The sequence below is a fragment of the Solanum tuberosum genome, unplaced genomic scaffold (genome assembly GCF_000226075.1).
Source record: "Solanum tuberosum cultivar DM 1-3 516 R44 unplaced genomic scaffold, SolTub_3.0 scf00676, whole genome shotgun sequence".
NCBI lineage: Eukaryota > Viridiplantae > Streptophyta > Magnoliopsida > Solanales > Solanaceae > Solanum > Solanum tuberosum.
This window is the reverse complement of record NW_006239593.1, coordinates 174,940-188,945: the sequence shown is the minus strand read 5'-3', so window position 1 is coordinate 188,945 and position 14,006 is coordinate 174,940. Positions and strand designations below refer to the sequence as shown.

The 14,006-nt window shown below is 29.5% G+C and overlaps 3 protein-coding genes and 1 non-coding gene across 4 annotated transcripts in view; 2 read left to right on the top strand and 2 right to left on the bottom strand.

The window, feature by feature from the left end:
* Nucleotides 1-849: 849 nt before the first annotated feature.
* Nucleotides 850-3,853, top strand: LOC102599806 (dihydrofolate reductase-like). Its single transcript, XM_006366692.2, has 6 exons — nucleotides 850-1,007; nucleotides 1,111-1,203; nucleotides 1,967-2,065; nucleotides 2,662-2,703; nucleotides 2,794-3,025; nucleotides 3,528-3,853. Exons 1-6 carry the CDS (start codon nucleotides 882-884, stop codon nucleotides 3,707-3,709), a joined length of 774 nt encoding a protein of 257 aa, XP_006366754.1. The 5' UTR covers nucleotides 850-881; the 3' UTR covers nucleotides 3,710-3,853.
* A 113-nt stretch (nucleotides 3,854-3,966) lies between these two features.
* On the top strand, nucleotides 3,967-4,039 carry TRNAK-CUU (transfer RNA lysine (anticodon CUU)). The gene has a single exon. It is a non-coding gene; the product is annotated as a tRNA-Lys (tRNA).
* A 735-nt stretch (nucleotides 4,040-4,774) lies between these two features.
* LOC102599475 (bidirectional sugar transporter SWEET1-like) lies at nucleotides 4,775-7,648 on the bottom strand. Its single transcript, XM_006366691.1, has 7 exons — nucleotides 7,552-7,648; nucleotides 7,294-7,440; nucleotides 6,004-6,040; nucleotides 5,818-5,913; nucleotides 5,337-5,616; nucleotides 5,133-5,252; nucleotides 4,775-4,936 (listed from the first exon to the last, which is right to left on the bottom strand). Exons 1-7 carry the CDS (start codon nucleotides 7,646-7,648, stop codon nucleotides 4,775-4,777), a joined length of 939 nt encoding a protein of 312 aa, XP_006366753.1.
* A 2,303-nt stretch (nucleotides 7,649-9,951) lies between these two features.
* LOC102599149 (bidirectional sugar transporter SWEET1-like) overlaps nucleotides 9,952-14,006 on the bottom strand; it is a 4,687-nt gene continuing 632 nt past the window's right edge. Inside the window, exons 3-6 of the mRNA XM_006366690.2 lie at nucleotides 13,413-13,508; nucleotides 11,865-12,144; nucleotides 10,930-11,049; nucleotides 9,952-10,326 (exon numbers count right to left, since the gene is read on the bottom strand). Of these exons, the coding sequence (XP_006366752.1) occupies nucleotides 10,135-10,326; nucleotides 10,930-11,049; nucleotides 11,865-12,144; nucleotides 13,413-13,508 (688 nt within the window). The 3' untranslated portion in view covers nucleotides 9,952-10,134. The remainder of the gene's footprint in view (nucleotides 10,327-10,929; nucleotides 11,050-11,864; nucleotides 12,145-13,412; nucleotides 13,509-14,006) is intronic.

The following is a 14,006-nucleotide window of genomic DNA, read 5'->3' as shown; positions in this document are numbered from 1 at the left end:
AACATTTGGTGATTTAAAAAAATATTATTAGAAAAAGAAGGTGTTAAAAAGAAAATAAATAATATATTTATTTAGAAAATGAGCATTTTTGACCCATTAAATAACAATAGGAGTATTTTTTTACCAAATCATAACGGATGACATTTTTGTTCATTTCACATAGTTTTAAGAGCAATTTTTATCATTTTCCCATTCATTTAAAATTAAAGTTAAAAAAAAACAAGTCAAAAAGTAATAGAAAGAAAAAAAATAAAGAAAACCTTAAAATGAAAAAATATATTTTAAATTAAATTAACACATTTAATAATTGGTACGTGATAATAATTACTTTTAAACTTTAGGATGAATCAAAAAAATATATAGTAATATCAATTTAAAATTATTTAGGAGGATAATAAAATGTATGTATAATTAAAATGACTTTATAAAAATTCGGGATAACTTCAAAAGTTGCATTATATTTTTTCTCCTAATGTTAAAAAAAATAAATACCTAATAGTTGCAAAGGCCCAGTGGCTGTTGAGAGTCACGTGTTCACCTGCCAGCCAATCTTATTACCTAACTCTCCCAATAGTAAATAGATCCCCCTTTACATTTTTGGTTTACTAGATCGAGAGCTAGATTCAAAATTTAAATTATATAATTTTTATTAATGTATTAGTATTAATTAATAATATTTTAAAAGGTCATTTATTCATATTTATTGCAACTTCTAGTAATTTTTATATATATTTATAAACTATATGTTAAAAATATTGAGTTCAAATAAATCCGATACATCAACTTTAATTATGTTAAAGTGAGTAGTTGGATTCTTGAGTATTTAGATATATATACAGTACTCTTCATATTTCAACTTATTTCACCACATTTGTGAGAGGATGGAAGAGATAATAGGAGAAAAAAAGATGAAGATTCTTTGTTTGCATGGATTTAGAACTAGTGGAAATTTCTTAAAAAAACAATTAAGCAAATGGGATCCTTCTATTTTTGCTCATTTTGAAATGGTATGATGTTACATTTTTATATTTAATTAATTATATTTTCTTTGTTGATTATGTAACATATCAAAGTTAATTTTTGAAATTATAAATGAATATATATTGGCAGGAATTCCCAGATGGAATATTTGCAGCAGGGGGGAAATCAGATATTGAGGGCATATTTCCACCACCATATTTTGAGTGGTTCCAGTATAATGAGGTAAATACGTGCCTTAACGCGTAGTTAAACAACAAAAATTTCATGCTAATTTCAATTAGCTATGAATTAACAGCAATATTATATGAAGATTCGATAAACTAATAGCGTTTTAGCAACGAATTAGCAAAGAATTGCCGAGAAATTCCATATCTAATTCCACTGTCTTGTAAAAGTAATTTTGAAATCTTTTTGTTAATTCATTCTTGCCTATTTGGTTTCCCACCTGATGTTCGGAGTTCGTATTGGACCCCTGACTAAATTCGGGAGTAGCGCTCCCAACAAATTTTCTCCATATCCAGTCTCGAACCCGAGACCTATGGTTAAGGGTGCAGCCATATGACAGTCACTTTTTTACCACTGAACCAGATTCACAAGTTTTTTTTTTTTTTGGTTTTCCACCCGATGTCCGGTACCCGGACCCCGACTAAATCCGGATTCGCGCAGGGATGTCCCACATTGAGAGGTAAAGCGCTCCCTAACAAAGGCGACTCCGTACCCAAGGGAGCTCGAACTCGAAACCTCTTGGTTAAGGATGAAGAAGTACTTAATTACCACTCCACCACAACCCTTGTTGGTGATTCACAAGTTAATATACATATATTTATTTAATTTTTTAGTACAAATACAGGATCTAAACAAAAGCTACTAGGTTCGTCCAAATCCACAAACTTCCACCTAGCTCCTCCTTTGAATGGAGCAGTCACAACACTGCACCACAACACATTGGAGTAGTTTTTACTAACAATGATTTACCTGCTCTCAGGATTTTACAGAATATGAGAACTTAGAAGAATGCATTTCGTACTTGTGTGAGTATATTACAAGCAAAGGGCCTTTCGATGGTCTTCTCGGATTCTCCCAGGTTTGGTTACTTTTTACAGGAGATCTTAATTTTTACGTCTAATAAAAAAGTGGATGTTTGGTATTTGATTTGGGATTTTTAAATTTTGGGATCGGTAATTTGATAATTGATAGTTTAAAATAGAAGTGGAATACAAAATTTTTAAATTTTGGTTTAGTAATTCAACAATCGATAAATCAAACTTTGATTTGGTACGATTTTTAGTAATACCACATTGAAATTATAGCCAATTGTATTACAAAGTTAGTACTACTGCTACAATATTTTTATTTTTGATGTGGAGATATGGAGTAATAAAAGATCAACAAGTAAGAAGACTTCAAGAAAAACAAATTGACACAACGAAAATACATATGTATTTTCAGATGTTTATGTTTAATCTTTAACTTACTCTTTGAACTTGTACTAATGAATAATGAACCTATTGATATATGATCTTCATTAAGTAAATAATTCGATATTCTAAAAATACTAAATAACAAATTGTACTAATTTCTCAAATCAGATCCAAACCTGAATATCGTAATTTTAAAATTATACTCACAAATATCAAATTAGGTGAAATTTTATTTTATTTTCTCGATCCCTTGGTGCAGGGAGCGACTTTATCAGGCCTTTTACTAGGGTACATGGAACAGGTAATTTTGCAATCACCTCAACTCTTAGCCAAAATTACTTCATAATTTCCAATATAATTTTGGGAAATTTATATATTTTTATTTATACAGGGGAAGATTCTGAAAGAGCATCCACCAATGAAATTATTTGTATCAATATCAGGGGCCAAATTTAGGGACCCAAATATTTGTAACATTGCATACAAAGATATGATGAAGGTTAAATCAGTCCATTTTATTGGAGAGAAAGATTGGCTCAAACTTCCTTCACAAGAGCTTACAACAGCTTTTGAAAATCCTCTCATCATAAGGCATCCTCAAGGCCACACTGTGCCAAGACTAGGCAAGTGAAATTACAAATTTATCTTGTCTTTTATTTGTTGAAACTTTTAGAAGTTGATATGAAGTATTTGGACATTGAGAAAACTAAAGAAAATAGTTGAATAGTTCCATCGAACGAAAAGGGGATGGGAGATCTTTTTATATGATTTTTGGGCAATCTTTTCTCTTGAGTAAATTTTTTGGTTAATTCTATCTCAACATTTATGTGCTCACGCTCTAGATGTCTAGCCTTAGACATGAACTAAGGTGTTAATTAAGAGTCACACAATTCATTTGATTACTAGCAAGGAACTAAAAATTGACAAGAGTAGATTGCTTAGATGGTACACACCATCTACCTCCAATTCCGAGGTTAGGAATTTCAGTCACCAAAAAAGTAAAAAAGGTGAAAACTCGTAGGAAGGAGTAAAAAAAAAACTAAAAATTAATAGGATTAAAATATCTTTCTATCTGTTTTTTTAAAAAAGTGAGTATAATTAATGTTACAATTTGATACAAAACAGATGAAGCAGCTGTGGAGACATTAAAAACTTGGACAAGGGAAATTGGCTTCTATTCCATTGAGAGTTGTGTTGGTGGAGGACCAAATGAAGCCTGCAAACACGTTAACATTGAAAATGGTGTGGAAGAAGGCAAAAAACTAGAGATGCCTAATGAAGTAGAGATCCAAAAGGCTCAAGAATAATAGTTCTCAAATTGTCAAAAACTCTTCTCTAGCTATTATCTTCTATTTTTACATTACAAATTGTCAAGTACTCCTCTCAAGTTAGTTTAAAATAAATATATTATGCATGTAGAGACGACTTAACATAGTATGCAACTATTTCTATCTATTTAATTTCCTATCAATTCTCTAATTAATTTTATTTTAATTAGTGTGCAATGTGTTTTTTCCCAGCTAGTTTTTATTTAATATAAATGTATGGTAGATCATCACAAGTAGCCCGTCTAGCTCAGTTGGTAGAGCGCAAGGCTCTTAACCTTGTGGTCGTGGGTTCGAGCCCCACGGTGGGCGTTTAACTATTTTTTTGTTTTTACATATTTGTCCCTTTACTAAAATTAGATGTTTTGATTTACTTTTTTTCATTTTTTTTCCCGCATACTATAGTGGTCAAATTCAGATTTAAAAGACATCATTTTTTTGTCCCATAGAAACGTAGTGGGATTTGATGTTTATTACGTCTTGAGATAGCTAAATATATAGCTTCAAGTTAAATTTAGCTAGCAAAAGTCAACAAGAACAAAAAACTGGACTTCTTCAAGCACAAATTCAGATGATCATCTTTAAAGTATTGAATTATATATCTAGCGAGCATTCTTAACCTGAAATATTTCAATCTTTACATGTGATTGGGGTCACGTGGATCTTTTATTTTTATTTTAAATTTTCATATAGAAAGGTAAATTTTTAACAAGTTAGATATATGAAAGTACTTAAATCATATCAATGAATAAATGCATAGTAATTTCCTTGATCAATTTACAACAACAAATTAAAAAAACTACATATTTTTTTTTCAACTTTTTAAAATTTTACCTGAATATGTAAAGCAGAAGATTATGCTTTTGATGCTCTTACAATACTATCTGCGCACATCAAAATGCCAATAGAATAGATCTAAAGAAACTGTTTCTCAACAAAAATCATCAAGTTTTGAGCTGCCATGAACTTGGTCCTCCGTTTTAACTTGTCTAGACTTGCACATATGGACATTCATGTATTGACCATTAAAAATAGGATTGCTTCTCATCATGGTAAATACAACTTAACGTCATTGTTATGACCGTTGTCCATATTCTGCTGCGACTCTTCAACAGCAAATGTCTTCTTGTTTAAAATTTTCTTGTCACAATAACAGAAATATAAAATCAATTGCACTATTCCTAAAGTCAAGCCAACACCTGTTGAAATCTGCATAACAACAAAATTCACTAATTAATACTACTAGTAATTCATACAACATGTGAAAATTCTTTTTGATATGAGTGACAGTGAGTTTCAATCTCAGGACTTTTGTCTGCTCTGACTCATCTAAAAACATATATACTTTTATTACTTATTTAATTATATTCTCAACAGTAGGAGAGATGTTAGGTGAAGTACTTACGCCAATATATGGGTCCATTCCTAGTATGGCATAGATAAACCAGCTAGTGCAAGATAAGATAGCGGCAAATGATAAGAGAAATGGCATGTACTCCACGCTTTTGGTCGTGATCACTAGTCTCTGAATAAAAATATATTCAATTGAAAATATTTGTCAAACGTTGTAAAGGAATGATTATAAGAAGGAGTATTTGAGAGTGCTTACGATAATAGACAGAGGAGCTGCATACATAACGATGGAAAAAACTGTGGAAGCAATACCACAAAAGAGCTCTCTATTTTTTCCATGAAAAACAAGCACTGAGATAACCGCAGCTGCAGCAAAAGCAACAAGGACTAATACAAATATTGCTAAGATTTTTCTCTTTTGCTTATTGGGTGCATATAATAAAAAGATAAGCACATATATCAACTCAATTGTAGCTCCAGTCCCGTTGATTGTTGTAACCAGAATATTGCTTGATGTTATAAATGGCAGACCATACCTGCTCATTCATTCATTCATTAAATCAATAACTTTATAAGAAAAAAATAATTACAAAGGAAAATCCTAAAGTGACAAAATTAGCACATGAAGATATGATCCATTTATGAAAATTAATGCATTTCAATTTGAAAGATTGATCCACCTATTTATTAGCTCTGTATCAAAATTTGAAATTTGCTACATGGGTATAGATAGTTACCATGCAGTAAGCAAGCAGTTCAAAAATGCCATAACATAAGGTATGCCAGAGAATTGTTCTGTCGATTTGTTCTTGATGATCCTCTTGAATGTATACCTAAATTCAATCAAACAAAATATATTTATATTATTAATGTGTATAAATTATAATAGAAATAGTGATCGTGTTGTTAAGAATTATACTTACGTGGGTACTAAAAAGAGAAAGAGAGAAGCAACATTTCCTGTTAATTAGCAGAAAAAAAGAGAAGAAAAACTCAACCAAAAATTAATTAATTAAAGAGAAAAATATACAAAGCAAATAAAATATGGAAATGAATTAATTAAAGTGAAATAAACTAACCAAGAATCCCAAAAACAAACTGTATTGTGTGTACAAGACCGCTCATATTGTTGTGTTTTCTACAAGCTATGAGCAAGTTAGTTTTTCAGTTCGAAAACTTGTTCAATAGGAGATGAGTAATAGTAATATTCTAAGAGGTCACATATTCTAATAGTAATATTTTAATCAAAATAAATAGGAGCAATTAAACCAAGAATATGGAGTACTTAAAAAGGGTAAACTCACCAATAATTATTCATAACTATAGAGGAAGATTGCATGGCTTATTATAAAGATGTCATCATGATCATACATGACTAAAAAAATAAAGGCATAATATATAAACGTGTTCTTTAACTTTGTCATATAATATTTATATCCTCCAATTCTGGTTCTGTATAAGTAAACACTTAAAAATTTGTATAGAGTTGATCAAATAGATATACGCGTCCTACTTGACATCTTAGGTGGCAGTTCATATCCTACAAGACATCTAACGTGGTCTGCTACATGTATTATGCCACGTCGGACGCGTGTGTATACAAGTTTAAATGTTTATTCGTGCACATCTAAAATTAGAAGGCATAAGACCAAATTAAATGACATATTTATATATTACGTCAAAAGCAAATAACCTAAGTAAAGAAGGAAAGCTCATGCTGTACAAGGGAATGGTAAATGCAAATGATTGAGTTTAAAACAGAGAATGAGGAAGAATGGTGATTTGATGTTGGCATGATGTTCTTGGAAGAACAGGTACGTGGTGATAGAGAAGTTGATGGCCTTGCCAAAGTTAGAAATTTCATATATATAATTTTTCGACGAATAGTGTCCAACTGACCACCCTGAGCTATATATGGTTACGCCACCAGTTGATGGTGGCGTGATTGGTGAAAGGAGGTATGCAGGTGGTAGTGTTACTCTGGTGGTTTTTTAGTTTCTAGATATAACGATTGTTGCATTAATCCGCAACTAATCTCACGAATTTTTGACCAAACTAAGCCATTATTTAAACCAATTCATCAAAATAATACGTTTTTAATTATTTTTACAAAACTAGTATAAACCTATTTCTGAGTAACAATTTAGGGTATTTTTATTTTAAAAATTCAACGGACAAAAACTGACGGAACTAACGACGTTAAATGAATAAACGTACTCCTGAGTAACGTTTTACACCTAAAACGTTACTAACGAGTACGTTTATTGAGAATTCAATCTCGGGCCACTGAATCCAATCCTGCAAATGCAAATGGCCAATTGGTCTTGATGTCCTTTCTCCTGATTCTGAAAACGCAATCCCTACAAATCAAGAAATCTCATCTCATACACATTCATGAAATCTCATACCATAAATCTCAACATAAAACTCATCTCATACCATAAATATAGTTACATGAAATCAATATTCACAGTGAATTCTCCGATGAGTAATAAAACTTGTTGTTTTACAAAAGTCTCCGTTTACATTTATGATAACTCTCTGCGACAACTCCAACTGCTCCTCCATGCATGTTACGATAAATATTCTACAATAAAGAGAGGTAAGATGGCAACTGACACAACTGGTCACTCCATTTGCAGGATTGGATTTAGTGGCCCGTGATTTGCTTCTCAATAAACGTACTCGTGAATAACGTTTTAGGTGTAAAACGTTACTCAAGAGTACGTTTATTCATTTAACGTCGTCAGCTCCGTCAGTTTTTGTCCGTTGAATTTTTAAAATAAAAATACCCTAAAATGTTACTCAGAAATACGTTTATACTAGTTTTGTAAAACAAATTAAAAACGTATTATTTTGGTGAATTGGTTTAAATAATGGCTTAATTTGGTCAAAAATTCCTAATCTCACAATATAAATTAACTGATTGATCCTTGTATAAAAATACAATATAAAATAAGTTAACAGTCAAAAGTTAGATATGACCAACTTATGTCTTTTAGTTTATAAGCACCTTGAAAAAAGACAATCCAAACACTTGATTAATCGAAAACAACATTTTTATATTCAACTGATACGTGAAACTAATTAAACTTAATAATGATAATTCTGTTCATCCTTAATAAATAAATCATTTAAGCATGCAAAACTCACTGAAGCATACAATTAAAAAAAAAACAAAAAAAAAAGGGAAAAGTAGAAGAAGAAAAACTCACTTAAGCATAAAAAAGTCGGATAGTTACAAATTAAAAAAATAAATATGAAGAATTAGAGTCAAGGATAAAACATGAAAATTTGTTCAAATATTCAAATTTTCAAATTCTAATAATCTATAATTTGGTGTTTAAATCATTCACAAAAAAATAGAGACGAACTATATATAATAAAAATCAGAAAAATAAAACAGGGAAAAAAATGAACCTTTATTGAGCCAAGATTTTTTAAAACAAAGCCTCTAAAATCAGATATCTGTTGCACAAATCGAATTACGTCAACGTGATGAAAGTTCCTCGATCGTGTAAAATAATATAACACTAGTACTTTTTTCTGTTATACGTGTGTATTTATAATAATATATTTCCTCTTCTTTTTTTTGCTGTATAAGTTGTGATTTGGTTGAAGATTCATAAGGGAAACCTAAAAGTTTTTGGTTTGAAAATTTTTATAGGGAAAAAACAGATCGCAGGATTAGGGGGGAATTAGTTTTAGATTAGGACTGTTCCTCCTAGAGTGCGCATCGGTCGGTTCGGTTCGGTTTTAGGTGTTATTGGTTCGGTTTATCGGTTTTCGGTTTGTAAATATGTCAAACCGATAACCAAACCAATAACATATTTCTTATCGGTTTTTGGTTAATCGGTTTATGGTACTTAACGGTTCGGTTTTCGGTTTAACCAATAAGAAAATACTCATATATATTATATACACGATAAGAAAATTTTCAAATAAACCATATGATTTTTCCAGCATTTGGCATGAAAGTAATAATCATAAAAGTAACAATCATTTTTCTTGCAAGTTTAGACACTAGACACATTCAAAGGAAAAAGTGTGAAAGTAACAATCGTTTAACCATTAACAATAAGACTAGTAAATTTAGTATAGTCTTATTGGGTTATCGGTTTAACCATTAACAAAAATTATAAAACCGGAAACCGAACCAATAACCCAATAATCTTTTTTGCAAAACCGTTTAAAAACCGTTAGCCCAATAACCCAATATCAATAAACCAATAGTATTTTTTTCGGTTCGGTTTATTGGTTAAATTGGTGTTTGCACACCCCTAGACTTCCTCCTCCATTTTTGTCTGTTTATTTTTTAGCCTTTTTAAAAATTTATACAAAATATAATATAATAATATTAGCTATAATTTGGGACTAAATTTTTTTAAAGAAAAGTTAATAACTAGACTAAAAAAAATTGTTACTTAAAAAATAAGAAATTACTAGCTTTATTTATTAGGGAATTTTACTAGCTAATAACATCTTATTATATCCCTACTATTTTCAAATTACAAAAATCCCTTAAATTTGATGGAATCCGGATACATTCTAAAACATCCTGATAATCGCATCCCACTTTCGGATACATCCCGATAATCGTGCCTCCATTTCGAATACATCACTTAACGTCCCGATACATCGCTTAAAGTAATGTATCTGATTACGCGATGTATCCAAGAATAGAAATTTTTATAATTTTTTCAACTAGTAGGAAATTTTAGAGAATATGATAAAATAAACTGATGAATATCCGAAGCTTCTTCATCAAAAGTGCAGTCCAGATCATGAAATGTATTAAGAAATTATGGAATATATATAAATATTTGAATCATAAACATTAAATAATCTTCAATCTAAGCAACCACACATTGTGAAGATAATGCATAATCATACATATTTCATTTAGATATCTGATCATTCTTGACATACTTTTATGCTTTTACAATATCATATTATTCACGTACATCAAAATGTTTATAAAATCTAAAGAAACAGATTTTACATAAAAATCACCAAGTTTTGAGTTGCATATTAAACTTGATTTCATAACTTGTCTAGACTTGCTCATGAAAATTTGATTGCTTCTCATCATTGTAACACTTAACATTATTGCTATAGCCATTGCCCATATTCTGTAGGGACTCATCAGTAGCAGTTGTCTTCTTATTTAATATTTTTTTGTCACAGTAAATAAAATATAAGATCAACTGTACTATTCCTAAAGCCAAGCCAACACCTGTTGAAATCTGCAAAGTACAAAATTATTAATTAATACAAGTAATTCACAAATGTCCCACATATTAATTAATGCTGATAGTTAGGTGGTTAAATGGATGGGTTGAGTTGAAATAGGATTAGGTCATGATTTGTCCAATTTTACTTTGGACGCAAATGAGTTGGATTAAAAATCTGGCCGGGTCATGACATGCTTAATTTGATCAATTTAATCTCAATAATTTTAAAATATTGTTATTTACCTTTTATAACCACAATTTGAATTTTAACTCAAGAAAATAAAAATATAATTACAAATTGATAGATAAATCTTAGAAGAAATTAAATAGATAGTAATTCATATCTTTGATATGAGAACATACATTACACCAACGCAAATAAAGAGACTTAAAACGAGTTTAAATTAAACTCAATTGAAGATTTTTGTAAAATGAGTTAAGGCTTAAATGATTTAAGATTAACCCAATTCAAATTACCTTAAACCCAACCTATAAGATTTTGACAAATTAAACAAATTATCTATATTTGAGCTCATTCTGACACCATACTATAGATTTGATTCAATTTTTAACATATATATGATAAATAGGAGAGATGCTAGGCGCAATACTTACGCCAACAAATGGGTCCATTCCTAGCATGGCATAGGTAAACCAGCAGCTGCAAGATACGACAACAGCAAATGACAGGAAGAATGGCATGTACTCCACACTCTTGGTCTTTATTACTAGTCTCTGCACAAATTAATCTTTCCTTCATAAGTACTCTTCGATGAAATCAACGAGAGGGAGTTGTTCGGATGCTAAAGCATTCCTCATTTATAATCTTAAGATTGTGAGTTCAAGTCAAACAAAGTATGAATATTGTATATATTAATAAATACTATTCTCTTTGTTTAAAAAATAATGGCCCAATTTTCTTTTTAGTGTGTTTCAAAAAGAATGTCCCCTTTTCTTTTTTGGCAGCACTTTAACTTCAACTTTCCACGTGACATGTTTAAGGCCACAAAATTAAAGGACAGTTTTGTACATTTAATATAACTTTAATTTAGAACCACAAGATTAAAAAGTCTTCTTTCTTTTCTTAAACTTCGTTCCAAGTCAAAGTAGGTCATTCTTTTTTAAATGGAGAAAGTAATAATTTTTGAATCTATAATTAAAAAAAAAATGAATTAAATGATGAAAGAATAAATACAGGATCCACCTAGTTTAAATTTTGAATCTACCTTGCGGTTAGAGACAAATTTAGGATTCGCAATCTGAATAGTGACATAGAAAAGGAATCGCTGCATAACATATACTATACTCTCATTGTTTTAATTTATTTGTCGATTCTACTTTCTTTTTAGTATGTTAAAAAACTCCTTTGTTTTTTTGCAAATTTTAGAACTTTTCACGCATGTTTATAAGATTACAAGATTCAATAACATTTTGATACTTTTTTGCATATTTTAGTTCAAGATCAAAAGTTTTCTTTATATACTTAAATTTCATGTAAAATAAAAAGCAGACAAATAAATTGAAATAAAAAGAGTATTGAGAGAGCTTACAATGATAGACATAGGAGATGCATACATAACGATGGAGAATATGGTAGCAGCCGTACCACAAAAGAGTTGCCTGTTTTTTCCATGAAAAGCAAGCACTGAAATAACCGCTGCGGCAGCAAACGCCAATATAACTAATATCAACATTGCTAATATCTTCCCCTTTTGTTTATTGGGTGCATATAAGAAAAAAATTAGCACGTATATCAATTCAATTGCAGCTCCAGCACCATTTACTGTTGCTATTAGAATATTGTTTGATGTTATAAATGGTAAACCGTACCTATTCATTCAATAAATCAATAACTTTATCAGTAAACATTTGACACAATAATTGCGATGGAAAATTATAATTTAATCTATGAACCGATCGAATTGTTTTGAATAAGGAAAAATTTTGACTTTCTTAAATCAATTGATTAATCTCAAGATTTCATTTTGGATAGCAGTTGTTTCGAATGTCACAATTATAGTAGTTATAAATAAAGGTCGCCAAATTAGCATATTAAATAATATGTTTAATCCGTCCACATTTAGAGACTTATTGACCCTCTCAATTAGTAGCTTCATCCAAGAAAAAAAGGGTTAATATGTAGCCTAAATTGACATATGAAAAATTTAAGTTAAAATATATATATTTTTTAAATATATTATTTATTTGATATATTATATCATCATACTAAAAAAAGAAAGTTTTATTGGGAACTAAAATAGGAGTTAAGGAGTATTATAAAATAAAACAACTAAAACTTAATAAAAATTGAACAAGTTAGGGAATAGACCACATTTTAACCTATTTTATCCCAAATAGTTTTTAAATAAATTATCTTATTTTTGTCCCTCATAATTCATCTCAACTCGCCCATCAGATGCATGTAGTTATAGATTAGTGGCTTCAATATTTTGGAGGCATATAAAGTTACGCCAATCTGAACTCGACATTTTTCACATAAATGTATCAAAATATAATTATTAAAAATTTAATAAATAGTAAACATTAAATCAATCAAATTTAAATTTAGAATTTGCTACTTGTGGATGGACACTTTCACCCTAAAATTAGCTAAAAGTATCCGTTTGATCATAGATATTTACAAAAATATTTGAGAACAAATTTGACAAATAGTGTATGATCACACGATTGGTTATCATATGACAAATGTTTTTGACAAACAATAAACATTTTTAAATACTAGAAAAAAAAAAATTAGAAATCAGGCTAAATTCTATTGTTTGAGAATTTTTAAAAATTTAAAATTTACTTTAGCTTTTATATTTTATAAAAAAAACATATTACTATTTATTAGTTTCAACTTTACAAGTTCGAGAAAGGCCGGCACCATAAAAGCATTTAATCAACTTATGTATTGTTTTTCTTCCGTTCTTTTTATTTATTTAATTCCCAAGCATATAAAGATATTTTTTCATAAAGTAATATTTAGGAATCTATGACTAAACGCAAGCTTCGTTACAATATAAGTTTGGTAAAAAGGCAATTTAAGAAATCAATAGATTGACACTTTTTTTCCTTTTTGGAGCATAGATAGCTACCATGCAGAAAGCAAGCAGTTGAGAAATGTCATAACATAAGGTATTCCAGAGAACTGTTCTGTTGATTTGTTCTCGATAATCCTCTTGAATGTAAACCTAAATTCAATCAAACAAAACTATATTAAATTTATTTATATTATTAGTGTACATAAATTATAATCGAGTAACATTGATTTATCATTTGAATGAATATCTAATTTCTCGAAAAAGTCTCACTGATTACCTATAGTTAAGTATAAAATTATTTGAGAAAAAAACATAACAATGAATTTTTTTAATTTTTTTTTTTAAAAAGTGACTTGGCAAAAGATAAATTGACTAGTTCTCTTGAATTAAGAAATTCAATAATTGGTCATAAAAAAAATACAAAAAGCAAGAATTTCAAATATATAATATACGAATCTATCTAGATTTAAAGTGTCAATTTCAGCAAATACTAAACTAAAAAAATTCTTGATTTTTTTAAAACGGTTTTTCATCATAGATAAATCAACTATTTCAATTTTAATTAAAAAAAAAATACTCGTTTGACTCCATATTATATAAGACGGAGAAAATATATTATGTCTCTCTTTACAAAAACACCCCCCCCCC

Coding starts and splice junctions, on each gene's coding strand:
- LOC102599806 (XM_006366692.2), top strand. CDS start 882: ATGGAAGAGATAATAGGAGAAAAAAAGATGAAGATTCTTTGTTTGCAT. Junction 1,008..1,110: donor TTTTTGCTCATTTTGAAATG/GTATGATGTTAC, acceptor ATATATTGGCAG/GAATTCCCAGATGGAATATT. Junction 2,704..2,793: donor TACTAGGGTACATGGAACAG/GTAATTTTGCAA, acceptor TTATTTATACAG/GGGAAGATTCTGAAAGAGCA.
- LOC102599475 (XM_006366691.1), bottom strand. CDS start 7,648: ATGGAGGAGCAGTTGGAGTTGTCGCAGAGAGTTATCATAAATGTAAAC. Junction 5,617..5,817: donor AACTGCTTGCTTACTGCATG/GTAACTATCTAT, acceptor ATGAATGAGCAG/GTATGGTCTGCCATTTATAA. Junction 4,937..5,132: donor GAATGGACCCATATATTGGC/GTAAGTACTTCA, acceptor GTTGTTATGCAG/ATTTCAACAGGTGTTGGCTT.